The sequence below is a fragment of the Fukomys damarensis genome, unplaced genomic scaffold, assembly GCF_012274545.1.
Source record: "Fukomys damarensis isolate Sample0158 unplaced genomic scaffold, DMR_v1.0_HiC HiC_scaffold_17, whole genome shotgun sequence".
In the NCBI taxonomy this organism is placed as follows: domain Eukaryota; kingdom Metazoa; phylum Chordata; class Mammalia; order Rodentia; family Bathyergidae; genus Fukomys; species Fukomys damarensis.
This window is the reverse complement of record NW_022900929.1, coordinates 18,385,521-18,411,378: the sequence shown is the minus strand read 5'-3', so window position 1 is coordinate 18,411,378 and position 25,858 is coordinate 18,385,521. Positions and strand designations below refer to the sequence as shown.

Genomic DNA, 25,858 nt, shown 5'->3' with positions numbered 1-25,858 from the left:
TCATACAGTTAACTCATTTATTGAGTATAATTCAGTGTTTCAAAATATATTTCCAGAGGGCTGTGAATGTGGCTCCATGGTAGCATACTTGCCTAGTAGAATACATGAAGCCCTGGGTTCAGTCTCTAAAACCAGACACACTTAAAAATACATGTATATACAAATATGTACATTTACACACTGTACAATTATACGTATTATATAATGTATATTATACATGTTATTATATAATTATAATATATAATTAGTAACACAATTTGTGTAATCATTGCCACAGACTTTTTTTTTTGAGAGACAGGGTCTTGCTGTGTATTCCAGTCCAGCCTTGAACTTGCTTTGTAGCGTAGGCTGGCTTCAAACTTGAGGCAGTCAGTCCCCCTTCTTCAACCTCCTGAATACTGGCATTACAGATGTGCACCACCATGCCTGGCTCCCACAAACAATTTTATAACATTTTCATCACCTCAAAAAGAAATTCCAGGGCTGGGGATGTATCTCAGTGGTGCCACTGCTTGCCTTGAAAGTGCAAGGTCCTGAGTTCAATCCCTGGTACCAAAAAAAAAAAATTCCATACCCTGTAGCAGCACCTCATCCACCCGTCTTACTAAATTGATTACCACCAGTCCATATTCTGTCTCTATAAATTTGCCTACATGTTTTCTAAAGTGGAATCATGATAAATATGTAGTTTTTTGTGACAAGGTTCTTTCGTGTAGCATGTTTCTGAGCATGTTAACCAATTTGTAACATGTAAAACAATACAGAAGGCCAGGCCACCTCTCTACTTCTGAAACCCCCCCAAAAGCCCTGGATGTTACTTATTCTTTTTGGACCCAGCCTTTTGGGGGCAGCCACCAATGTATTTTCTCAGTGGATTTACCCACTGTGGATATTTCTTATAAATGGACTCTCATAATTGTTGCTTTTCATTTCCAGTTACCATAATGGATTCCTAGTTTGTCCTTTTTATAGCATGTATGTGTTCCTTTTTGGGACTGAATAATATTCTGATGTTTAGCCTTACTTTGTTTGTTGTTTATCAGTCAGTACACACTGAGGTGGCTTCTGCTTTTGGCTGTTATACGAACAATACTGCTATAAACATTAAAAAGTTCTGTGTAGATACGTGTTTTCATTCTTTGGGGTACATAGCAACAGAATCCCTGAGTTGGGATTTAACCATTTGAAAAACCTCCAAGATTCTGATTGTACTCTTACGAATACTTGTTGTTATTCATCTTTATGGATATAGCCATCCTAGTAGGTGTGAGTTTTCTGGTTTGTGATTTTGATTTTTATTTCCTCCATGACTAATACTGCCAAGCATCTTCATGATCTGTTGGCTATTTGTATCTCCTTGGAAAAATGCTAATTCAGATCTTTTGCCCATTATTAAATTGTCTTATCGGGTTATAAAACAACTTTAATTGGTAGATAAACTCCCTTGTGTTAATCTCTAGATTTTGGATTAATTTTATAGATCAATTTTGAGAGTATTGCAGTTTTAAATAGTCCATCATCTGATCTGTAAATACTTTGCATTTATATAGATGTGTTCAATTTCTGTTGATGTTTGGCAGTTTCAGAGTACAAACAGTACTTTTTTTGTCACATATATTCCATAATCATTTATTTATTTTGGTACTGGGGATTGAACTCAGTTCCTCATGCTTGTGAGACAGGTGGTAGACTCATTGAGCTAAATCCTTGGCCCTATTCCATAATCATAACTTCCAAGATTTCTTCATTGCCATCTCCAATTCCATATTTGTATGTCTTTCTTCCAAGTTCTTTCATTAGGAAACATGTTTCTTTTGCCTGGTATCATGGTGCATACCTGCAATTCCTGCAGCAGAGAGGTTGAGGCAGGAGGATTGTAGTGAGTTCAAGGCCAGCCTGGGCTACATAGTGAATTCAGTGCCACTCTGAACTACATAGAGAGACCCTGTCTCAAACACAAAACAACAAAAAACCACCACCAGCAAAAACCAAGAAAACTAAATTTGGTATCATGCCCCACCCATGGGAAATCAGGCCACTCTGCCACCAAGCTCCATCCCAGCCCTTTTTATTTTTATGTTGAGACAGTCTTGCTAAGTTGTCCAGAATGGGCTGGAACTTGGGGTCCTTCTGCCTCATCATCCCAAGTGCAGAGATTATGGTCATGTGTCACCACCTCTGCATGCCTGGCATGGGGGTAGGGGTTCTTTTTATGTTCCAGGCTTATCTCAAACTTGCAGTCTTTCTTCCTGAGCCTCCCATAATGCTGATTTGGTCTGTTTTGATTTACCCTAAATTGATTTATGCTTGCTTATAGTCTTAGGAAAATGAGCTTTTTCTGCTTTGGTTGTTTGAGACAGGGTCTCACTATGCAGTTGAGACTGACCTGGAACTTGCTATGTAGCCCAGGCTGGTCTTGAACTCACAGTGATCTTCCTGCTTCAGCCTCCCTAGTACTGGTTTTGTTTGTTTTTTGAGTCAGGGTTTCGCTTTGTAGTTCAAGCTGGCCTTGAACTCAAGAAGATCCTCTTGCCTCAGCCTCCTGAGTGCTGGGATTAGCAGTCATGCGCCACTCCACTTTTTCTTGATTATAATTTATCTGTTACTCTTTTATCATCATTACTTTTGTGCTGTTGTCTGTATAACCACTGTTACAGACATAGTCCATCATTCTAGAAGACTATTGAAAGTCATAGATTCTAATGTTTGTTTTTGTCTTTTTTTGTGACAGAGCTTTGCTTAGTAGTTCAGGCTGGCCTTGAACTAACTGTGTAGCCTAGGCTGGTCTTGAACTCATAGTGATCCTCCTGCCTCAGCCTCCTGAATGATAGGATCTCAGGCTTGTGCCACCACACCTGGCTATGTCTTAATTTTGAAAGTAATATCTGTTGCCAGATGCACTTTGCATATTTTCACCATTTTGTAGCTGTAATCAACAGTAAAGGATCAAAGTTTTAAAATCCCAGCATTGTAAGTTGCATTCTGTGCCTTACAGTGGCAGAGTTTGTGACAGAAACTTAAAAACTAATACTGTTGGGCTTTTTTGTTGTTGAGAGAAATTTCTGTCTGAATAGGATATGTTCACAATGAAAAATCAGAAATGGAGTAAGTTTTTTTCTGTTCTTAATGTAACATTGCTGAATAATAATAATAGAAAAATTTATTCAATATAGTTTTTTAAGTGCTGGGGAGTAAAGCAGGACTCAGGCAAGTACTTTTCCACCGAGCTACATCCCCAGCCCTGCAGTAATTGTTGCTCACATGTGCTCCTGTACCCCAGCCTCAATTCTTTTGTCATCAGGCTGTTTAAGAAGTACTATCAGATTCCTCAGTCCTACCTTTTTTGTGTGTATGTGCTGGGGATCAAACTTAGGAACTTGTGCTTGTGAGGCAGGTGCAGCACTACTGGTTTTATCTTTTTTTTTTTTGGCACTGGGATCAAACTCAGGTCCTTGTGTTGCGATGCGAGGCAGGCCACCAAACCACTGAGTTAAATCCCCAGCCCTACTGGTTTTATCTTGATATAATTGTTTTATTAGTTTTTCCATCCTGATCTTTTTGTAGATTCAGTGGCTGTGATGGATAAGACTTGATGTAAAATCAAGGAATATAGGAGGACCAAATATAAGCTGGCTGCTTCACGTCATTGTAACCATTCAGAGAAGGAAGCTAAGGTTTGATGAACATCTTTTTTATGTTGGGTTACTTTTTTACCTTTGCCAGTGAAACTAGAACGGGAAGCTGAAGAAGAGCGAATTCGGAAGCACAAAGCGGCCGCTGAGAAGGCTTTCCAGGAAGGAATTGCTAGGGCAAAACTAGTCATGCGTAGGACTCCCATTGGTACTGATCGAAACCATAACAGGTAAGTTGCTAAATTTAATTTTTTAATTTTGTGGGGCTATTGTTATGATTTCTGAGACTAAGAATAACTTTCCTATTGAATTTTCAGGTTCTATTTGAAAATGTAATTACTCATCACTCATTTATTGACTATTAACTATGCCAGGTGGCTAGGGTTAAATAATTAAGACATGTTCCTTGGCAGGGAATGCAGGTCAGTACTAGAACACTTGCCTAGTATGTTCAAGGCCTTGCACTGCTCCCCAGAAAAGACTTGTTCTAGCCCTTAAAGAGACCACAGATATGAAACTTATGTGGTAGATGAAACTTACTCCAAATGAAGTACTTTTAAAATGCTAATATATTTTAAATGCATGCATTGTGTAGAACCTCAAGATAGAAAACTGTTAAAAGTTATTTTTATCTGTCTGGAATTCTGAGCAAAGGAGAGGAGTTGTCAGCTATGGTTATAAATGCTTTATCATACTTCATAGTCCTTTCCCCAGCAAAATGATGTAATAGTGCCGATCTATTCTTTATCTTATTAATGCATTATTGTGATTTGTAGATACTGGCTCTTCTCAGATGAAGTTCCAGGATTATTCATTGAGAAAGGCTGGGCACATGACAGCATTGACTACCGATTCAATCATCACCGCAAAGACCATGCAGACTCTTTCGGTGAGGGTTACTGTCCCCGCAGTAAGTACAGTATATTGGCTACATATGCTCCTTTAGTTGGCAGTGGGATTCTGTTCTGGTTAACCTATTGTAAGTTAAAAGTAGGGTACATATCAAAAGTTGATTGAGTACACATGACCTACCAGACACCAGAAGCTCACAGCAGAGTAGTACACTAGAGAGTGTGAGTGTTTCCCCTCATGGTTGTGTGGGTGTCCTGCTGGCTCCCTGCTGCTCCTGCTCAGTATCACAAGAGAGTATAGTGCCACATGTTGCTGGCCTGGGAAAATAGCTGTTTCTACTGCCTATGTGTTGTTTTCCCACCATTGCCCACCCCTCCACATCCAACTCAGGACCTTGAGCTTGTGAGGCAGGCTTGGTGCCACTGAGCTAGATCCCCAGCCCTCATAGGCTGAATATTAGAGTCCCTTTCTTGTGTCACCTTTTCCATTTGCAAAATTTCTTCGTTGACATTATGTAGATGTGTAGTGAGTAAGGTAGGTGGACCTGTCTGCATAGAGAGAAAGACGTTAGGGACTAAGAAAGCAGAGGTCTATGTCTTCTTTCTTCACTTTCAAAATGTAGTTACTCAGTATCTAGGGAGCATCTCTTAGGTGCGAAGCAATTTTTAATGTGTGTGTGGTAGTATAGCAGCAAACCAGAAAGACAACATCCCGAATGTCATTTAACCATTCTAGTAAGAGGAAACAGCAAGATAGCTAGTACTTACCTGGAAATAAATGACTCAAAGATAGGTCTCTCTTGAATTATATATGTTGTGAATTTCATGAAATTAAAAAAACAAATGTAAACATGAGATGCCAGACTTCTAAACCCAGTGTTACTTAACATTTTGTCGCATGATTCTTTGTAGTAGGAATTACCCCATGCATTTTTTGTAGGATATTGAACAACCCGCCTGGCCTCTCTACCCACTAGATGTCAGTAGTAAACTCAAATATGTCTCCAGTCTCATCACCAAATGTCTCCTGGGAGGCAGCATTGTTCTCTGTTAGAGCCACTGGGTTAGTAAAGCCCAGTGAAAATTGCTTCTCACACATACATCATATTGTTTTGAGAAATCTTCACTTTTTAAGAAAGTAATATTTCATCGTAGAAAAACTCTGAACCCAAACTTTAAACTTACAAAATTATTAAATAAGGAAACTACTATAAATTTAAAAAATAAAGGTCAAAACTGTATGTTTTTTATGTTGTATTTTTATATTGTGTGTAGATGTAGGTCACCTTGCAGAAATATCTAGTTTGGTTAAATTATAGTTATAAATAGGCAGATGAGGTCAGAGGAGTTCACAGTGGAGTCAGGATCTTCAGACTTGGGAGTGATTCCAACTGGATGAAGGATTGTTTTATAATGTGTTTCAAAACTTTCTTGCAGTAAGACATGACGTGGTTTACTTGGGAGGCTGAGGCAGGAGGATTGCCATGAATTTGAGACCAGCCTAGGGTACATAGTGAGTTCAAGGCCAGCCCGAACTACATAGTGAGACCATATCTCAAAAAACAACAACAAAAATCATATAAAAGGGATAAATTATTTGCTTTGTTATAGTTAGGCCAACATCCTCTATTCTTTGTCACAGCATTCTTAAAGTTTTAACTGTAAAGTAAATATTCAGTTGTAGAGGGTAAATATTGATGCGTCTCAGTTTATGATGGGTTTACTGCCCAATAAACCCATTAAAATTTGGAATTTTTGTATGTAAAAATGCATTTAATAGCCAGGCTTGGTATTGCTCGCTTGTAATTGTAGCACTTGGGAGGCTAAGGCAAGAGAATCACTGAGTCTGAGGCCAGCCTGGATTTACATACATTGTGAGTTCAAGGTCAGCCTCAACTTACATAGTGAGACTATCTCAGAACAAAAAAAAAAAACAGAATTTAATGCATCTAACTTAATCCAGTGGCATAGATTAGGATCATAGTAGTACACTGTAGACTGCAACCATAGGAAAAGATGAAAATTTGAAGTACAGTTTCTGTTGATGTCACTTTTGTACCATCGTAAAGTAAAAAAACTTAAGTTGAACCATTGTAGTAAATAAGCATCTACTACACATACCATGTTTAACAGGCAGTATTTGTGTTATTAGTTGTTGGATTTGGCACTGGGTTCTGGTTAGGTTTAAAACTAAGAATTGGGTATTTACTGTATCACAACTTAATGTTTACATTTTTCTTAGGTAAGAAAGCAAACTTAGGCAAAAATGCAAGTATGAACACACATCGATCAACACTAGAAATTGCTGTGGAGACCACTATACCCAAACAAGGACAGAACCTATGGTAATGTGAGCATTCTCTTGGTGGCTCGCTCTTTTTCCTTGAGGAAGGAAGTATTTAATATAATGACTATCTATCTGTTAAGGATGCTTTGTGTCACATTGATTTCTTGTATATCAAAACTCATTGCTTTTTCTTTTAAAAAATCTGATTATTTTGGGGATGGTGTGCTGGGGATGGAACTCCTGACCTTGCGTGTGCAAGCTAGGCAGGTGATGGCACTACTGAGCTAAATCCCCAGCTTCAAAAATCTGATTTTTAATAAGCTGACATTTGTTTTACTCAAGGCTTAGAATTTGATTTTCTTCCTCTATAATCTGGTGTTTTTTGTGTTTTTTTTTGTTTTTTTTTGGTACCAGGGATCGAACTTAGGTCCTTGCGCTTGCGGGACAGGCCACCAAATCGCTGAGCTAAATCCCCGGCCCATCTTCCTCTATAATTTGAATCTCACATAGCAGTAGAAATGTTCTTAAAGCTATTTGGGAGTAGAAGTATTTAGAATTTTTCTGAATTAGATTTTATTAAATAAAATTTATTCATAATAGTTATTCATAGCTTATAAATATAACCTAATTGAAAATAAGTTTAAATTTTATTAATTGAAGTATATATACCATTAACTATCTTTTGTATGCACTTATTTTTTAGCTTTTTATTTTTTATTTTTTTATTATTTATTTATTTTGGGGGTACCAGGGATCGAACTTGGGTCCCTGCACTTGCGAGGCAGGCAGCAGAACCACTGAGCTAAATCCCCAGCCATATACGCACTTTAGTTTCTTGGTTGAGGCGCTAAATTTTGAGAGTCTCTTCTACTTTTGATCACATTGAGTGTTTTTGTTGTTACTGCTTTAATGACCATTTGTCTTTAGTTTTGGGTATAGGGTTAGTTTTTAAGGCATATGCAGAAGTGTTTTTATTAACTTTATAAATTTTGTTGCATTATTTATTGTAGTAGGAAACATTGGATCCAGTGTGGTAGGATAAAGCTAACTTTAGGTCTTATGGAAACAGTAAAATATTTATTTTGATTATAGATACTAGACTGAACAGATTTGGAATTCTACTTTTCTGTCTCCTACCACCAGCCCTATATTCCTTACTCAGTGTTTGATCTTGATTGTTTTTCAGAGTTGTGATATCTGTTTTTGTCTCTGTAGGTTTTTATGTGATAGTCAGAAGGAGCTAGATGAGTTGCTGAACTGTCTTCATCCTCAGGGAATAAGAGAAAGTCAACTTAAAGAGAGACTAGAGAAGAGGTAGGATTTTTCACTTTGCTTCTGCTAAGTAAAAAAAGCTGGACATAAATATTATGCATTATGTGATTCCATTTATCTGGAAAACCTAAAATAGGCAACTACAGAGAAAATAAGATTATTGGTTGCCAGGGGTTGGTGAAGGGGGAGATTTTGGAGTACTGGCTGCTGATAGGTATGGGATCTGTGGGGTAATGGAGATGAGTTGGAGTAGCATAAAAATCTCATGACATAGTTGCTTTAAAATGGTGAATTTTATATTTGTAATACACACACACATACACATGCACACACATTTTTTTGTACTGGGGATTGAACTCAGGACCTTGTGCTTGCAAGGTAGGCAGCAGCACCACTGAGCTAAATCCCCCCCAGCTATATTATATCTTTAAAAAGTAGTAAAACCCGTGTGACTACAAAATAACATCCACTCTAAATTTTTTAGTGTAGTTTCTTTACGTTGTTTCTGTCAAAAGCCATTGTAAGGTTTTTGGAGTAGAGCGGCTCATCATTGCATTTTCATGGCTGAATGTAGGTTTTGAGTGAAGAGACAGTAATATCACTAAGTACATCCTTTGCTACACCACTAGACTCTGTAAGTAATAATAGATGTATCATATGATCTTATGCCTCTGTTTAATGTGTACCTTAATTAGCGTAATACTCAAAATCTTAATACAGATGCATCTGGGCAGATTAAGAAAGACAAAGAAAATGTAAATATCCACACACAGTGGAATACAGATATAGTAGCTAGGCATGGTGGCACACACCTATATAATCTTAGCACTTTGGGAAGCTGAGGCAGGAGGATCACCCAAGTTCTAGCCCAACCTGGGCAAATTAGCAAGACCTTGCTTCAGAACAAATTAGAAAGGGCTGGGGATGTAACTCAGTGCAAGGCCCTGGGTTCAGTCCCCAGTGCCGGCACCAGAAAAAACAAATACGTATATATGATAATTTCTTTCCTTTGATAATGACATTTGATAGATACGTGTTACAGATTTACAGTACCTCTTCTTTTTTTGGTGGGGGGTACTGGGGATCAAACTCCGGACCTTGCTACAGTCAGTAGCTTTTCTTAAACCATGTTTTTTTTTTAAGCTCTTGTGGGTTGGTTTTGTTTTCTATCTAGCTTGATTTTGAACTTTTTAAAGGCTATCAAGCAGTTTGGGATATATTTTCCTTGCTAAAGTGTCATCTAGTGTTGTGTTTTGTTTTGTTTTCTAGTAGCTGCACTCCATTCCCCCCCATATTGAGGAATGAATTCAGGACCTTGCTCTTGTGAGGCCAGGTACACTGCCACTGAGTTAAATCCCTGGCCCCTCCTTTTTTGTATAATGTTCCACAAATTTATATGTTACTGAGCTAAATCCCCAGCCTGTATTACTGAATTTACCCCGACTTATCCATTCACTTATTATGGTTATTTTAGTTGTTTCCTCTTGAGGAAAATTAAGGGAATAGGATAATGTTTAACATACCATTTCAGGTTCATATTTGAAAAATATAAATATATAAGGTGTTTATAAGAATATATAAATGATGAGGGATATACATAAAAGTGAGTTAAAGGGTACTAGGGCAGATAGAAAAATTATATTCATTGAACATTTGTAAAATAATACCTAGCTACAAAAATAATTGCATCAATTTTTTAAAATTTATTTTTTGAATCAGGGTCTTGCTTTGTAGGGCAAGCTAGCTTTGAGCTCACTATGTAGCCCAGATTGGCTTCGAACTCATGGCAATCCTCCTGCCTCAGCCTCCCAAGTACTGGGATGGATTGCAGGTGTGTTTCACCATACCCAGCTCAATAAATTTTAAAAGTAGACTTATTTTTAGGGGTAGCAGTATAACTCAGTGGTTGAGCACTTGCCTAGCTCAAGGTGTCCCTGACTTCAAACCCCACCCAACCAAAAAGAAAACTTATAGGATACATTTTCTAGTCAAATTGTAATGATATTAGAAATAAATTCTGTAATGGAGACCAAAAAGATCTTAACTGCTACTAACAAATATATTCCTAGATATGACTTAGACCAAAGAAAAATTATATAACATCTAGAAAGCAAAGGAATCTCCTTTATAAGAAAACCAGTGGGGCTGGACGTGCTGAGGCAGGGGAATCACACTATTCAAGTGTAGCCTTGGCAATTTAGTGACTTATGGTGATCCTGTCTCAAAATTAGAAAAGGGCTCATGCTTGCTTTTCAGCAGCACATATACTAAAATAAGAAGAGGGCTGGGATACTACTCAGTGTAAAGGCTGTGGGTATAATCCCCAGTGCTACCAAAAACAATACAAAACAGTGGGATATGGTGGAGTTATATTCAGAGAAAAAATAATGTTAAAAATCTTCATTATAAAGACAAAAAAGTTTATTTAAGATGCTACTGAGCTTTAGTTTCCATTTTGCAGGAAGTCACAGTAGTCTGTGGCCCACCCAGGGTGTAGAGTCTTATAGGAGTCAGTCTTTATTGTTAGAAGATCAATTAATTTTTCTGTGAAGGTGATCTGTTCTGAAAGTATTTGTTCAGGTTTTCCACTTACATTTGCATCTCTTAGTGTGATAATGCATTCTAAGCAGACAATTTAGAGTTATCCCAGGTTGCTAGCAACTTCTTGCAACTAACAAATACAAGTTCTCTGGAAGAGTGCATCAAACAAGGCCTACTAACAGTTCCCACAGATGAAATTCCAGGAAGCCCATGGTAAACAAAAAGTCACAAAATATGTAATGAAGAGCAACATGAATGAGAATTAGGAAAGCAGTATTTGCCAGACATTGGAATTATCAAATACAGGATAAATGTTTTTAGAAGGAAGCAAGAAATAAGAGAAATTTGCAATGTTATATAAGAAACATGAGACTACTAATAAATACCAAGGAGAAATAAAAAAATTTAAATGAGTCTTCTAGACATAAAACACATCATTTGACTAATTAAAACTTAGCACTTTCATAAGTTCATTTTCCCTTTTCCTTTGCCCACTTTTATTCTTCTAGGTACCAAGACGTTATTCACTCTATTCATCTGGCTCGGAAGCCAAATTTAGGTCTGAAATCCTGTGATGGCAACCAGGAGCTCTTAAATTTCCTGAGGAGTGATCTCATTGAAGTTGCAACAAGGTTGCAGAAAGGAGGACTTGGATATGTGGAAGAAACTTCAGAATTTGAAGCTCGGGTAAGAGTAAAAGAAAACACCCTTAGAGATCTGGTACATACGGGAGTTCAGTTTGAAATTAGTCCTTGACACTGTTTGACTTCTCAAGATAACCCTAGAAATGATAAATTTGAATTTGTCTTGAATATAAAAGCAGAAATTTTTTATATACATAGATTTCTTTCCCCTTTTCATCTTTTGCTGATACTTTAAAAAAAAAATTTTTGGTAGTTGGTTCAAAACTTTTGTTTGGGAAAAAAAACCTTATCTATTCATTTCAGTGAAAATTGGTGGTCAATTGAGACCATACTCTCAAGTGAAATAAATTGGACACACACATTTAAAATACTGCGTTGTTTTTCTGGTATGAGAAACTGAAAATAGAAATAAGGACTAAAATATATAATAGATACTGGGAAATGGGCAGAAAATGTTCAGATGACAAGGGGAACAAGGGAGGAGGGAGGGAGAAATGAAGGAAGGGACAAGAAAAAAAGTAAAGATAGAAACAAAGCTTTTGTACATGGGAAGGGGAAAAAAGATGGGATATTTCATGTACAGGTGCAAATTCCCCATGATGAGTATTATATATGCCTAAAATGTATCAATAAATGTTTTGCTATTAAGAAAAAAAAAATTGGTAGTCAAGCCATAGTCATTATATTGTCATTTAACATATCTTTCCTTGTGATACCTAATGCCTTGATGTGTGACACGTGTTTGTTTATCCTGCTTTTGACCATTCTTTATACCCACTTACCTCAGGAGAGTTGTTTTATGCTGAACATCAGTCATAGTATTAAGTGGCCTGCATTTAAGGCTCATTTATAGCCCTGCCATTTATTGCTCAGAAAAACCTTTACCAGTAATGGCAGACCTTTTACAGCTGAAGAGAGGACTGGAAAATATTATCCATCAGCTATTAAAGTTTTTAAAATTGATTTTAAATCGTAAATGTTTGTGGATCTTTTCAAATTACAGTCAGCCCTCTGTCCATCTGCATCCACACAGTTAACCTTAATGGAAAATATTCAAGAAAAAATGACAACTATACTGAGTGTATTCAGGATTTTTTGTCATTATTGGGTAAACATTATGTTAAACTATTTACATAGCACACTGTGTTAGGTATAAACCATCTAGAGCTTCTTTGAATATATAGAAAGACGTGTGTAGATTATGTGGAAATACTATGCCATTTTATATGAGGGACTCAAATATCATGGATATTGATATGGGGGAGAGATGGGGTATGTTCCTGGACCAGTCTCCTGCAGATCCTGAGGGTGCCTATTTGTACCCACTATGGCATGTATATTCTTTAGAGGGGGTGGTTTTGAGACAGGGTCTTGCTGTGTAGTCCTGTAACCCAACTAGCCTCAAACTCAGGCTCTTCTGGCTCAGCTTCTCAAGTGTTGGGATTAAAGGTGTGGATCACTATGCACAGCCTTTTTTTCTTTTTTCTTTTTTTTTGGTACTGGGGATCAAATTCAGGACCTTGCTCTTGTGAGTCAGGCGGCAGAACCACTGAGCAAAATCCCTGGCCCGTTTTTTTTTGAGGCTGGCCTCTATGTTGTCCAGGTTGGCCTTGAAGTCTTAATTTTTCTACTTCGGCTGGCTAAGTAGGTAGGATTATAAATGCTTGCCACCACTCCCAGCTTTTTGACATGTGTGTTCTTTAGTTGAATGATTTTGCTGGACATTGGATCTTTTTCCTAATTTTCTCTAGTTAAAATTTTAATTTTTTACATAGTCTATGTTTCTCTTATTAGAACTAGTAAATTATATATAACATCTTACATATGTAAGTTGTTTGATTAGCATAGCAATGAATTCTTCATACATTTCCTGGAAAATCAGATTTAAACCTTTGTTTGTATTTATTTATTTGTGTCAGGGATCGAACTCAGTACCTTCTGCTTGCAAGGCAGGCACAGCACCATTGAGCTAAATCCCCAGCCCTTTAATGTGTTTTGAAAAATTTATCCTAAATTATCTTGCCAGTTTCAAATGTTACACGTTTACTATTTTTCCCTAACAGATATGGCATAAGATTATTCTTTATGGCCACAAAAATGGAATTTTTTCCCCCTTTTGGTACCAGGGATCAAACTCAGGACCTTGGAAGGCAGCTGCGGTGCCACTGAGCTAAATCCCTGGCCCAAAAATGGTATTTCTTAATTGGCATGCCTTGTGTAACTGACAAGATAGTATGCAGTGTTTATAAGCATGATTTTTTTTTGTTTGTTTTGTTTTTGAGACAGGGTCTCACTATGTAGTTGAGACTGACCTGGAACTCACTGTGTAGCTCAGGCTGGTCTCAAACTCACAGAGATCGTCCTGCCTCAGCTTCCTGAGCGCTGGGATTACAGCATGCGCCACCACACCCACCCTTACAAGCATGATTTTGATGAATTGATTTGGCTCCCGTTTTCCTCATACATAAAACAGATGTGAGGCCTAGAGGAGATTGAGTATCTAAAGCACGTATCTTTCTTCTCATTTTGTCTTTACATTAAGACCATAGCTTGCCCATGGTAGATAGTTGGCAGTTGCTGAACAGCCTGATGAAGTACATGACATTTCAGCATACTACTCAGTGTTGTTAAAGAATACTTTCTCAGCATACTTCCTAAAGTAGAGGAAATCTCTGGAAGTAGTCAACTACTTTGAAATACATAATTTATCCAGTAGACTAAGGAATACAGCTTTATCATGTCATGTGGCCCTTTTGATATTTGAACCTATATTGATTTTACTTTAAAGGTAGACTTTTAGCACTTTGGAGGCTGAGGCAGGAGGATTGCCTGAAGTTTGGGGCCAGCCTGGGTTTCATAGTAAATTCAAGGCTAGCCTGAACTAAATAGTGAGGCCCTGTCTCCAAAAAAACAAAAGACAGACTTTTTTCATCTTTTTCTTAGCTTTCTTTTAACCTAGTTTTAAAATAATTTTCTTAGGTCATTTCACTGGAGAAACTCAAGGATTTTGGTGAGTGTGTTATTGCTCTTCAGGCCAGTGTCATCAAAAAATTTCTTCAAGGCTTCATGGCTCCCAAGCAAAAGAGAAGAAAAGTCCAAAGTGAAGATTCATTAAAAACTGAGGAAGTAGACGAAGAGAAAAAAGTGGCAGAAGAAGAAAAGGTACTTAGCTGTTGAACAGTAATACCTCATTTCATGAACACTTCTTTTTATGAACAGTTTGGTTCACAAACAAAAATATTTGGCAGAGTTTTGATTCCATTCGAAAACTCCACATCAAGTAACAAACATGACCATAACCATCTTCCATACACAAAAACACAGATATCTTTCCCAAAATCATAAAATTATATTCATAAAACAAGATACCATTGTAGTTTTATTATTGAGTAGAAGAGTGTAATTTGCTTTTAAAGACGTTTATCCTTGTCCTTTGAGCTGCTTGTAAGCACTGTGTTCTGAGCCAGTGTTGTTCCCGGTTGGTTTTGGGAAAGGAAAGAATTTTAAGACCGGGTCTCATTGTGTAGTTGATACTGTCCTTGAATTCAGCTATAGCCTAGGCTGGCCTTGAACTTGCTGCCATCCTCCTGAGTGCTGGGATTACAGGAATGCACCAACACTCCCAGCTGTCCTGTTTTTAAATGGTAATTTCCACTAGATTTGTGGTTTGCACATTGGTCTGTGGAGCAGAGGTACAGAAGGGGTGTACCCTAAACCCCTTCTTACCAGAATTAACTTCTCTTTTAGAAGGTGATCGTGGTTATTAAAATATTTTAATATTTTTTATAATGTACATGAATGTGGAATTTACCATTTTATATGTATAGTCCTAGACTCAATATTACAGATAGCACCACCATCCATTTCTAGAATTTTTCCATCTTCCCAGCCTGACACTACACACACTAAACATTAACCTCCCAATTCCTCCCCCAGCCCCTAGTAACCACCACTCTATCTCTGAATTTGACTCCTGTTAGAAACCTCATAGAAGTGGAAACCCTGCGTATATGACTGGGACTCTGTCCTCAAGATTCATGCATGGTTTAGCGCATGCCACAAGTCTTTTTAAGGCTGAGGGCTAGTCCAGTAAAGAAAAGCATTCCTCCAGCCAACATAATTCTGCTGTGATATATATGTGAGTTTCTTCCATAGCAAACAATTCTCCAATTCTTTACCAACACTGAGTGGTAAATTCAATTCAGTCCCCATACTGTCTGCTCTGCTCTTCAATGGCATTTGTGTCAGATCCCACAAGTCAAGGAGTCAGTCTCATAAGATTCCCCTCCGGATCCCCGTCCCAGGTTGTTACCTATACCAACTATAAATTGAGGGTTTTCATGATCCCTTCTTTCCTAAAATGGCTCACAGAACTCAGGGAAGCATTTTACTTAGCTCACAAGATTATTCTGAACACAATTCAGAAGCAGCCAGATAGAAGAGAAGTATCGGACAAGCATAGGAGTTCACAAAGCCTCCATATCCCTCTAGACCTCCACCCTCCTACTGTTAATCTGAAAATACGCTGTATACACCTAACCCAGCCACATCGTAGCTTAGCACAGTGTACCATAGGCCCTTGGGTGTTTCCCACTTGTGATTATGTAGCTGACAGGACTGTGCCTTACAGGTCCTGCCCAGCAGCATCAGAGAATATTGTTCCGTATCATTAGCCTAGCAAAAGGTTCAGTTTTGAAGTCTTCTACTAACAATAGCACTTTTTCACTGTCTTAAGGTCTGAACATCGGAAGTTGAACCTGTTAAGTCAGGAGCCATCTGTGTCAGCGAACAGAGCTTAGCTGCTAGGGCCTATTAGAGAAAATTTCTCAGGAGGTAAATGAGAAACTGAGTTTTAAAGAATAAGTAGAAATTATCAGGTTGATGAAGGAGTGGCATAGGTCTTTTCTTTGAACTGAAATTGGCCTCTTTGTCACTGACAGCTAGTTCTAGTTTGTTCTTCCAGTTTATACGGAATTGAACCTACCTTTCTTGCTAAAACACCTCAAATATTTATACATAGTCGTCATTCCCCCTCTTCTTCCTGAGGCCACAGGTGATGGGTTATATAGGGAAGATAACTTTGGGTAAGAGGCAGAGCAGAGAACAAAATGTTCAGCCTAGATAAAGGTTTAATTCACAATCTAGGACTTCGAGTGTATGTTGTCTTCCTTTGATAAGTTGTCACCTTCCTATATTCCTTCTAATGTCTGCTTAGCATCTAGGTAACCTTGTAAATGACATTGGAGATACTAGATCTAAGATACCAAATGGTTATCTAGTCCCCTTCATTCATTGGGCATTTGTATCTTGTTGAATGCTGTGTAGGTTTTATTTCTAACTTGGTTCTTTACCATGAATCTTTCTTCATAAGTTCTTTCCAAGAGGGCCATCTTTGCTTGCAGTTTCTTTTCCTTTAACATTTTCTTCTGAGAACTAACTAGTATATGTAGAATTCTCATTAAGCCCTTTTTGAATATGAGGAGAAACCAGTCCTCTGAAGCATGTTCTGCTTAGCTTTTCAGAGCACTTGTTCCTTGTCTTGGCTGGGGGAACCTGCCCCTCCCAGGTCCAGACACAGCACAGAAGTGGGAAGTCAGTCTTACGGCATTGAATGGCTGGAGCACGTTCTGTGTGAACACGGCATTGTGCCCCATAGTTCACAGAGCAGCTTCACGCCAGCTTGGAGATTTTTCACTGTCCTTTGCTTTGAAAGTTTCCACTTAGCAAGGGCCACGGTTTTCCAGCTGGTACTAGGCTTTGCATGAGTTTGCTATTCTCTAATGTGGACTCCATTTTTCTTATTTATGAAAGTAGTTTGTCTTTTTAATCATTTTATGATAATAGATTATCACAAGAATTTAAGGCTACTTTGTTTCTTTGAATCATATGGGAAAGATAATTTGACAAAATGCTGGCTTTTGTTTGGCTCTCTCTTACTTTGGTTGCATTTTCCCTGACAACCTGTTATATATTTTTCCATTTTATTCTTAATTGAATTTTATTTATTTTAATTGTATAAATTTCTGGAGTACAGTGTGGTTAATTCAGTACATATATACATCATATAATGTGTGTGGATTTTTTTTTTTTTTTTTTTTTTTTACCAGGGATGGAACTCGGGTCCTTGCGCTTGCAAGGCAGGCAACAGAACCACTGAGCTAAATCCCCAGCCATGCAGCATATAATGATCAGAGTAGTTAGCATTTCCATCTCCTCACATATTTAAAAATTAGCACACAGTCATTGTACATATTTATGGGATACTGTTGATATTTCAGAAAATAAGGAACACCTTATGAATTTGTCTCTCATTCTTGTACAGGCACCATGTGAATTTTATGTATCCTTCCAATTTTAGAAGGCATCTAGCTCTTGGTTTTCCATTTTGAATTGTTTTTTATAGAAGCCTCGTTATATCTCTCCCAAGAAAGGATAATCATCTTTCCTAGGGTTAAGCAAGGGAACAGTGATTTGCATGTATGACCCTTCCCTTTTGGTTTGTTATACCTACTTCTAACTAAGAATTAACTTTATTTAAACATTATATGCTGGAGAATTTGAGTTTCTACCAGAATAATGTAGCTAGGCTCCAACAGCACTGTAGAACCCAAGGTTTTTACTGGGTACCATCAGTGTTGAGTGAAAATTTCAGCTTGCCGATGTTTATTTTTAAAAACATTGCCTGGAATGTACAAGATTTTTTAAAGTCTTGCTTGTTTGTATTTTTGAGACGGGATCTCACTATATAGCCCAGGTTGGCCTTCAGATCATTCATGTGTCTTCTCCCTTAGCCTCTCAAGTACTGGTGTTAAGGGTTTGAGCTAGTGTACTGGACTCTGTGTGTGTGTGGCTGGCATCAAACCAAGGGGTATTCTACCACTGAGATATACCTCCCACCTTTTTTATTTTTTATTTTGAGTTAGGTCTCGCAAAGTTGCTCAGGCTGACCTAAAATTTGCAATTGATTTTCCTCCCTTAACCTCCAGAATAGCTGGGATTTTAGGTGTATGTATTCATGCCTAGGTATTTTGTTTTGTTTTCTAATACATTGGACTATTTGGGATATTATACAACAAGAGACCCAGAATTTTCTCAAATCTGGAGTGTCTAATGTTTTTCCATCAAAATTAGAGGCTGAGCTGGGCATGGTGGTGCACATTTATAATACCAGCACTCAGGAGGCTGAGGCAGGAATGATGTACTATTAGAAGCTATATGAATGAACCTCGGAGGAGAAGGCCACCTGTTATATAATATCATTAAGACCTTTTTTTTTAAAAAAAAAAAGAAAGCAAGATCTTTACACATTTCTAAAAAAAATTTTAATGAGGTTCTTAGATGCTCAAATTTCATAATGAATACGAAGTAATTAGGAAATATAAAGCAGTATTGTGTGTCCATAGGACTGCTTTCTCCAGCACATGTGTGCACTGCATCTGACTTCTCACCAGAGGTCAGCTAAGCTCATTTGTAGTCCAGCCCCTGCTTGTTATCAGAAGTGTTTTTTGTGTTTTTTTTTTTTTTTTGGTACTGGGGATTGAACTCAGGTCCTTGTGTTTGCAAGGCAGGCAGCAGAACCACTGAGCTAAATCCCCGGCCCCTGTTATCAGAGGTCTTAAGAGTTAAACCTGAGGCAGGAGGATTACTTGAATCTAGTTCATAACCAGTCTTAGGTGACAGTGAAAAAAAAAGAACCATTTTATCCTAAATTTATATTCTTTTGCAAAAAAAAAAAAAAAAAAAGGCTCACTGTATTTTAATGGGGCTGGGGATTTAGCTTAGTGGTTCTGCCACCTGCCTCACAAGTGCAGAGTTCCAAGTTTGATCCCTAGTACCCCTCCCCCAAAAAAGCACACTATATTCTTTTGAACAGATTTGGATTAGTTGTCCGTATTTAAATGTAGACTTGTGTGTTTATTGTATCTTCATTATTCATAAATTTATATATAGAGTGTTCTCTGTTCTGTACTTTTGTAGAAAAGAGAAAAGGCAGCCTTTGTCCCCTTTCCTCAGCCTTCAATCATAATGAATGCTCACAGGTAGCTCAATTCTTTGACCTTTGGTAATGTTTTTTATTTTCCCTCAGTGTCTGAGATCAAGCCCAGGGCCTCAGCTATCCCCCCAATCCCACCTCTATGTTATGTTTTTTTACTTAACCTGAGACCATTTACCACTAAATTAATATTTGTGTACATATATATGCCCATTTGATCATTTATGTAAGAGATACATTGAAAACTCAAAAAACCCCAATTTACAAAATAGTAATATAAATGAATGACTAAAATGGTGATTTTGTTCCTCTTTAGAATATCTGTAGAAGAGAAGATCATTGTTCTTTAATTTATAGTCTCTCTGTTGATGGGGAAACACAAAAATAGGTTATGCCGAGAGTAACTGTCCAGAATGAAGTCAGGCTAACTCCTAGGACCTTAAAATTTTTACTTTAGTTAGAAGACAAAGGGAACATTTTTTATTAGGTAGTTAATACTTTAAGGTCTGTCCAAAATGCTTTATAGATTCTTTACCATGTTTAGGCCCTGTAATCTAGGGTTATGGTGCACATTAGTCTGAAACAGTTAATCTTGTTAACCAGTTTTGTCAGGTACACAACATTGTTGCATCCTGGCATTTGCAGCTCATAAACATTCTTAATTGGTTTTTGTTTTTGTTTTTTGGGTGGTGCTGGGAAATTGAACCCAGGGCTTTGTACATGCTAGGGAAACACTTTACAATTGATTTACTTTTACATCCCTGTACTTGGTTCCTACTTTGTATTATTATTTTTGTATTTTTTCCCCAGTGCTGGGGATTGAACTCAGGACCTTGTGCTTGCCAGGCAAGCATTGCTGAGGTACATCTCCAGCCCTTGGGTTCCTACTTTTAAATGATATAGAATCTTTTAAGTGAACTGCACCTATTTCCATGGTTTTGAGGTCATTGTAGTAATCTTGGCTGGTTTACTCTCTGGTTAGGTTGCATCTGCCCTGGAAAAGTGGAAGACAGCAATCCGTGAAGCTCAAACTTTTTCCAGAATGCATGTTCTACTTGGGATGCTTGATGCCTGTATCAAGTGGGATATGTCTGCAGAAAATGCCAGATGCAAAGTTTGTCGAAAGAAAGGTATGTTTAAATCTCTAATCTGGGTGTATGGGGATTAGGACTTCTAGTCTCAAGACCTCCTTTTCTCTCCAAAAGAATTTTGTGGCCGGGCATGGTGGCACACGCCTGTAATCCCAGCACTCGGGAGGCTGAGGCAGGAGGATCACTGCGAGTTCGAGACCAGCCTGAGCTACATAGTGAGTTCCAGGTCAGTCTCAACTACATAGTGAGACCCTGCCTCAAAACAAACAAAAAAAAAAACAAAAGCATTTTGTGTACATACTTTGTAAGTGTGGTGGAGCAGAGTTTTACTCTCTCCTGAGGTTTTATCAAATGTTTGTCTTTGAAATTGCATGCTAGTGAATCAGAGCAGATGCTTGTTCTACAGTTTAGAATATACAATAAGAGCAGTTATTTGGGCCGCGGATTTAGCTCAGTGGTTCCACTGCCTACCTCACAAGCACAAGGACCCAAGTTCGATCCCCGGTACCAAAAAAGAAAAAGGAAAAACAAAAAACAGTTGATCTCTCTAGTCTTCACATATTTAGAGGGCACATTGAGTTCATCTGAATTTTGTGATTTAGAATGTGTTACCTGTGCAGTGAGATAGGTAGGTACTTCCAGCAGGGGCCAGTCTTTGTACATTCCAAAAATGCTGACTTGGTTATTCTAGCACTGAGTTCTACAGACCGTATCATTGGAAATAATTTGTTTTAAGACTGGGACCTTTTAAGATCTCATGGCTGCAAAAGGAACTTCATGGCTAAAAGCCACGTAATTAATTTCTTGGTAGCTTAAGTTATTTTTATGAATTAGGTTAAGGTTTATAATTTCCAAGGATAAAAAAATCCTATGTAAAATCCTTCAGTTGCTGATTAAAAATGAAGGTTTGAGCTAGCTGTGATGGTGCATGCCTATAATCCCAGCACTTGGGAGGCTGAGGCAGGAGGATCGCTGCGAGTTCAAGACCAGCCTGGGCTACATAGTGAGTTCCAGGGCAGTCTGAATTACATAGTGAGACCCTGTCTCCTAAAAAAATAAAATAAAATAAAATAAAGGTTTGAGAGAATTAACTATGGTAAGCTGATTCAGTGTATTTTCAAATGTAAGAAGCCTAAGTGACTTAGAATCACACCAGCCATCACTTGGTTTTTGTTGCCTCTCAGTAAATACTCCTCACCCTGTCCTAGTCCTGGGTAGATTTGGGAAAACATGCTAGGAGCCCTCTTTTCTAAATTATCTATATTCTGGTTTATGCCATATTTCTTTATAGAAAATGACAGCATTTTTCAAAACTGGATTGGAATTTCTAGATTTTTTTTTGTTCTGTGGTGTTGGCTTAGGGTCAGCAATTCTTTCTTCTAAGTCAGTGACTGCCTCTGTGCTGTCGATAATGCTGTGCAAGTTTTATCTTTCCGCAGGTGAGGATGACAAACTGATCTTGTGTGATGAGTGTAATAAAGCCTTCCACCTGTTTTGTCTGAGGCCGGCCCTCTATGAAGTACCAGATGGCGAGTGGCAGTGCCCAGCTTGCCAGCCTGCTACTGCCAGGCGCAATTCCCGTGGCAGGTGAGAATTTTTCTTTTAAATATAAGTGAATGAGTAGATAAACTTTAGTTATTTAAATGAGTAATTCTAAGGCTCTTTAAGCTACTCTTGTGAGTACAGAGCCTTATCATTTATGTTGCTTCAGTAGAAGCTCAGAGGGCTCTGATCTAATTCTGGTTGCAGGTTAACATTTCTAGTTTTCACTCCCAGCCATGTCTATGGTCTTGATCATACTTTCTTCTCAGGTAACGATACATATCTGTCTCCCTCTACCTTTTGCAACCAGCCATGGCTAAAAGGCTACCATCTAACTTATTTTACCTTCCCTCCCTGTAACTATGATTTCCTTTTCCTGTTGTGATTACAACTTCGACATCAACTTGGACATGGACTTTGTCTCCCTTATTCTATATATTTATTAATTTCCCAAATGTTATCAGTCCAGTGTGCAAATGTCTTAAGGATTACTTACCTATTCTATGTTCTTCACGGTCCCTGCTACTATTTGTTCCTTCTCACCACGTGTGATCGCTGGGCTCTGTCAGTGGCTTTTCCACTCTCTTCCTTACCTCCTGTCTTTCCCCCTCTACCCATCCAGCTATTACAACAATATCAGAATCGTATGCATAAGGCAAAGATCTGTTCACCTTCCTGAACGAGACTTTCCATCTTTCTATTGCCTCTAGAATGAAATCCACCCTTCAAGCCTAACTTGTGAGACTTGCACAACCCTAACCTAGGTTTTTTGAGCTCTAGTTCCTCTGCACACTTGTTTGTTTTTCATCCTTCCTCCCATCTGGGAATACTCCCATCTGTCTAGCACTCCTAACTAGGTAAACTGCCCATGGTGTAGCTCAAATTGCACTCCTTTTTTCAAAGTCTTTTACATCCTTAGCATTGTTTCTCCTCTGTGACAGCTCAGCTTTCAATCTCTGAAACAGGGTTTCAGCGCCTCTATCTTCCTTTATACTTAGTTTTGTACACGGCTGCCTCCCGTGAGATGGTCATTACCCTGTGAGCAGAGGCGATGCTTTGTTCTACATTTGAGTATCAATATGTTGAAACACAGGACCTTGTAAAGAGGAGACACCTAATATTTGCCAAGTTAATATTGTTTCCCACATTGAAATTTGAGGTTGTAAAAGGGCAGCTTATAGGCATCCTGGCGTGGTCTCTGTTATAAAGGGCAGAGCTGTTTGATCGTGACCTTACTTAACAGTATTACCGGATTATTTCTCACTCCATTCCAGCTACACTTACAGAGAGATGAGGCATGCTGCTCTGAAGTGGTGAGGCTTTGGACCAGCTGCTCTGAGCTGGGATTACCATTGCTTTGATGTCATGGTCATCTGCAAGCTGTCTCAGCTCCTGGAAGTGGGCCATCAAGGTGGAGTAACACCTGTCTGGGCTCTGTTTATCCTTTCAGTCCACCCAGAGTTGGGGGCAGCTTTTAGTACCTGAAATGTTACCTTATCTGGCTCTTTTTTGTGAGACGAAAGTAATAGTGTTTCATATTGTTTTGTGTGAGGAGGGGTACAGTTGCATTTTGGTCTTGAATTTTTTTGCCATTGGTGTCTTGTCCAAACCATTCGGACCTGAACAGAGGGAGGCATACACTGAGCTTCATTTTGCATTCTGTGAAAAGCTCTCCTGGGCTAGGTGGAGAGCCTCTCCCCTTATCGTCAGCTCTGTCTCATCTGAAGAGCAACTGGGATCCCTGTGGGGACTTCAGCCCTTTTCAGGACCACTTTGGGATAAAACTGTGCTGCTTACATGATTTTTCCTCACAGGAATTACACTGAAGAGTCTGACTCTGAGGACAGTGAAGATGATGAGAGTGATTCAGGGGAAGAGGAGGAAGAAGAGGAGGAAGAGGAAGATTATGAAGTGGCTGGTTTGCGCTGTAAGTGCTCAGTTGGCCTCAGAGGCTCCCCAGCTGACACAGAATGGCTGGGCTGGAAATAGTAGTCAGTGTTGCTGTCTCCTCTTTCTTGAGGCTGAACTGCCATGTGTTGAAATTGGTTTCCAGGATGATCTTCATGATCAGCCTATATGGAAGTAAGGTGATGTGGTCTCAAGGACATCAGCATGTGACAGATTGACTGCTCTAAGATGTAGTGGCATTCAGGGTTTGGAGCGTGTTAAGAACTGGCTGGTTGGGAATGGTGTGGAGTAAGCAGCCTGTCCTATTACCATCTCCTTACCTGCCTTTTGGTCTGGTGCAGTGCTGCTGCTTCTTTTTCCTCTCTGGTTACAGTGACTTTTCTCTTCGCCTGGAAGATGTGTAGCTTTGATAGTTTGAAAAGAGAAGGTTGATTTTTCCTGGCTCACACATCTGGAAAAATGTCAGAAAGATTCAAAGCTGTTCTCACTAGATGGATGTCAGTAGGAGAGGCACCCTCATTAGTCATGCTCACCACAGTGCCTCTTTCTCGTGTTCTGACCTCTCTTGCAGTATGCAGCTCAAACTGGCCTCATATTCACAGGAAACCTCCTACCTTCACCTCCCAAGTGCTAGGATTACAGGTGTCCCATCACCGCCATGGAACCCAGGGCCTTTCCACTGAGCTAAATCCCTATTCTTTATTTTTTATTTGAGAGAGAGAGATGGGCTTGAACTTAAGAGCCTTTTGATCCTCCTGCCTCAGCCTCCTGAGTAGCTGGAATTAGAGGTATGTGCCATTGCACCCAGCCAGTCCAGCCTTTTGACAGTCTTCCTATTTCCCAAACTTTCCTAAACATGCTCTTTATACTTGAGTAGAAAATAGGCTCCTGATCAGGATTGAAAAAATGGTGTAGTTTCAAGATCATAGTAGCCCTGAACGATCATACTTAGTGTACAGAGAATGAGCAGATGTTTGGCTATCTGTTTTGTTTTGGCTGTGACCATTTTGTATTTCAGTGATACGAACAGAAGCTGAGGATGCTGGGCTTGTACATTGGTTCTTTTCCTTCCCTATATTCAAGAGGTGCCCAGTTACACCTCGCATTTTGTCTTGTCTCTCTGTGACAGGATCTCACTGTGTAGCCCGAGTTGGCCTTGCACTTGGGATCCTCCTGCCTCAGGTCTCAAGTGATAGGATTACAAGCAGGTGCCACCAAGCACAGCCGCACCTTCCATTCTCAAGAAGGCCATTTTGTTTGTTTACTAGATAAAATTTTTGAGAATCCCAGGGTAGGTGAACAGGTGGTCCGCTAATCCTACATTGTGAGGAAGGTGTCCTTGTAATGGACAAGACCAAGAGTTGGGATTGGATGCACATTTGTCTGAGAACAGGTTCTGAACATGGCATTGTGTTCTGTTTATTTTTGAACCAGTGACTGCTTTCACCTCCACATTGTTGCTTTTTCTGAGGAACTGTTCCTTCTCTAGGATTCTAGAGACTTTGCTGAAAGGATCTAAGAAGTATTAGTTACTTCAGAGCTTTTTGTCTACTCTACCTTTCAGGCCCTTCCCAGAGTGACTCAAGGCCCAAGCACCTGAGCCTCAGCTTCTTCCCCCCTTCTCCTTTCTTACTAGCCTGGTCTTGAAACAGAGGCCCCAGGAGAGTCAGTGACGGGTTATGATGGTCAGAAATGGAGTGAAAGCATTGTTCATTGGTTCTTTGTGCCTGTCTTGACCCCATCTGCCCAGGTGTTGTGTCCACCATCCAGAGTTTCAGCAAGGAAAGGCCAAGGAATGCCTTACTTAGTTGGCTTAGTGGAAAAGCTCGTTCTTGTGATGCTTGCTCCCCAGGGAGGATGGAGGGTCTTTGGTGGGCCTGATGTGGAGGGCCTGCTGTCAGCTGGAGCCACAAGTAGTCTCAGTGCCTTCATACTTACTCTCTGCTGTGCTGCACAAGGCCTTTAGGGAAGTGGCCTGGCTCACTGTGTGGTCTTCAGAAATGAAGGAAAGCAGGACTGGGGCCAGTCCTGAATTGAATTTGGTGAGAAAGAGACCTGGCCCTTCACATAAGTCACTTTTTTTTTTTTTTTTTTTTT

The 25,858-nt window shown here is 39.0% G+C and overlaps 1 protein-coding gene across 1 annotated transcript in view; it reads left to right on the top strand.

Annotated features, from left to right (window-relative positions):
• Baz1b (bromodomain adjacent to zinc finger domain 1B) overlaps nt 1-25,858 on the top strand; it is a 58,022-nt gene that overhangs the window by 27,350 nt on the left and 4,814 nt on the right. The window contains exons 8-16 of the mRNA XM_019206730.2: nt 3,724-3,862; nt 4,409-4,542; nt 6,726-6,828; nt 7,986-8,084; nt 11,093-11,270; nt 14,207-14,389; nt 20,203-20,350; nt 21,751-21,898; nt 23,668-23,780. Coding sequence (XP_019062275.1) covers nt 3,724-3,862; nt 4,409-4,542; nt 6,726-6,828; nt 7,986-8,084; nt 11,093-11,270; nt 14,207-14,389; nt 20,203-20,350; nt 21,751-21,898; nt 23,668-23,780 — 1,245 coding nt within the window. The remainder of the gene's footprint in view (nt 1-3,723; nt 3,863-4,408; nt 4,543-6,725; nt 6,829-7,985; nt 8,085-11,092; nt 11,271-14,206; nt 14,390-20,202; nt 20,351-21,750; nt 21,899-23,667; nt 23,781-25,858) is intronic.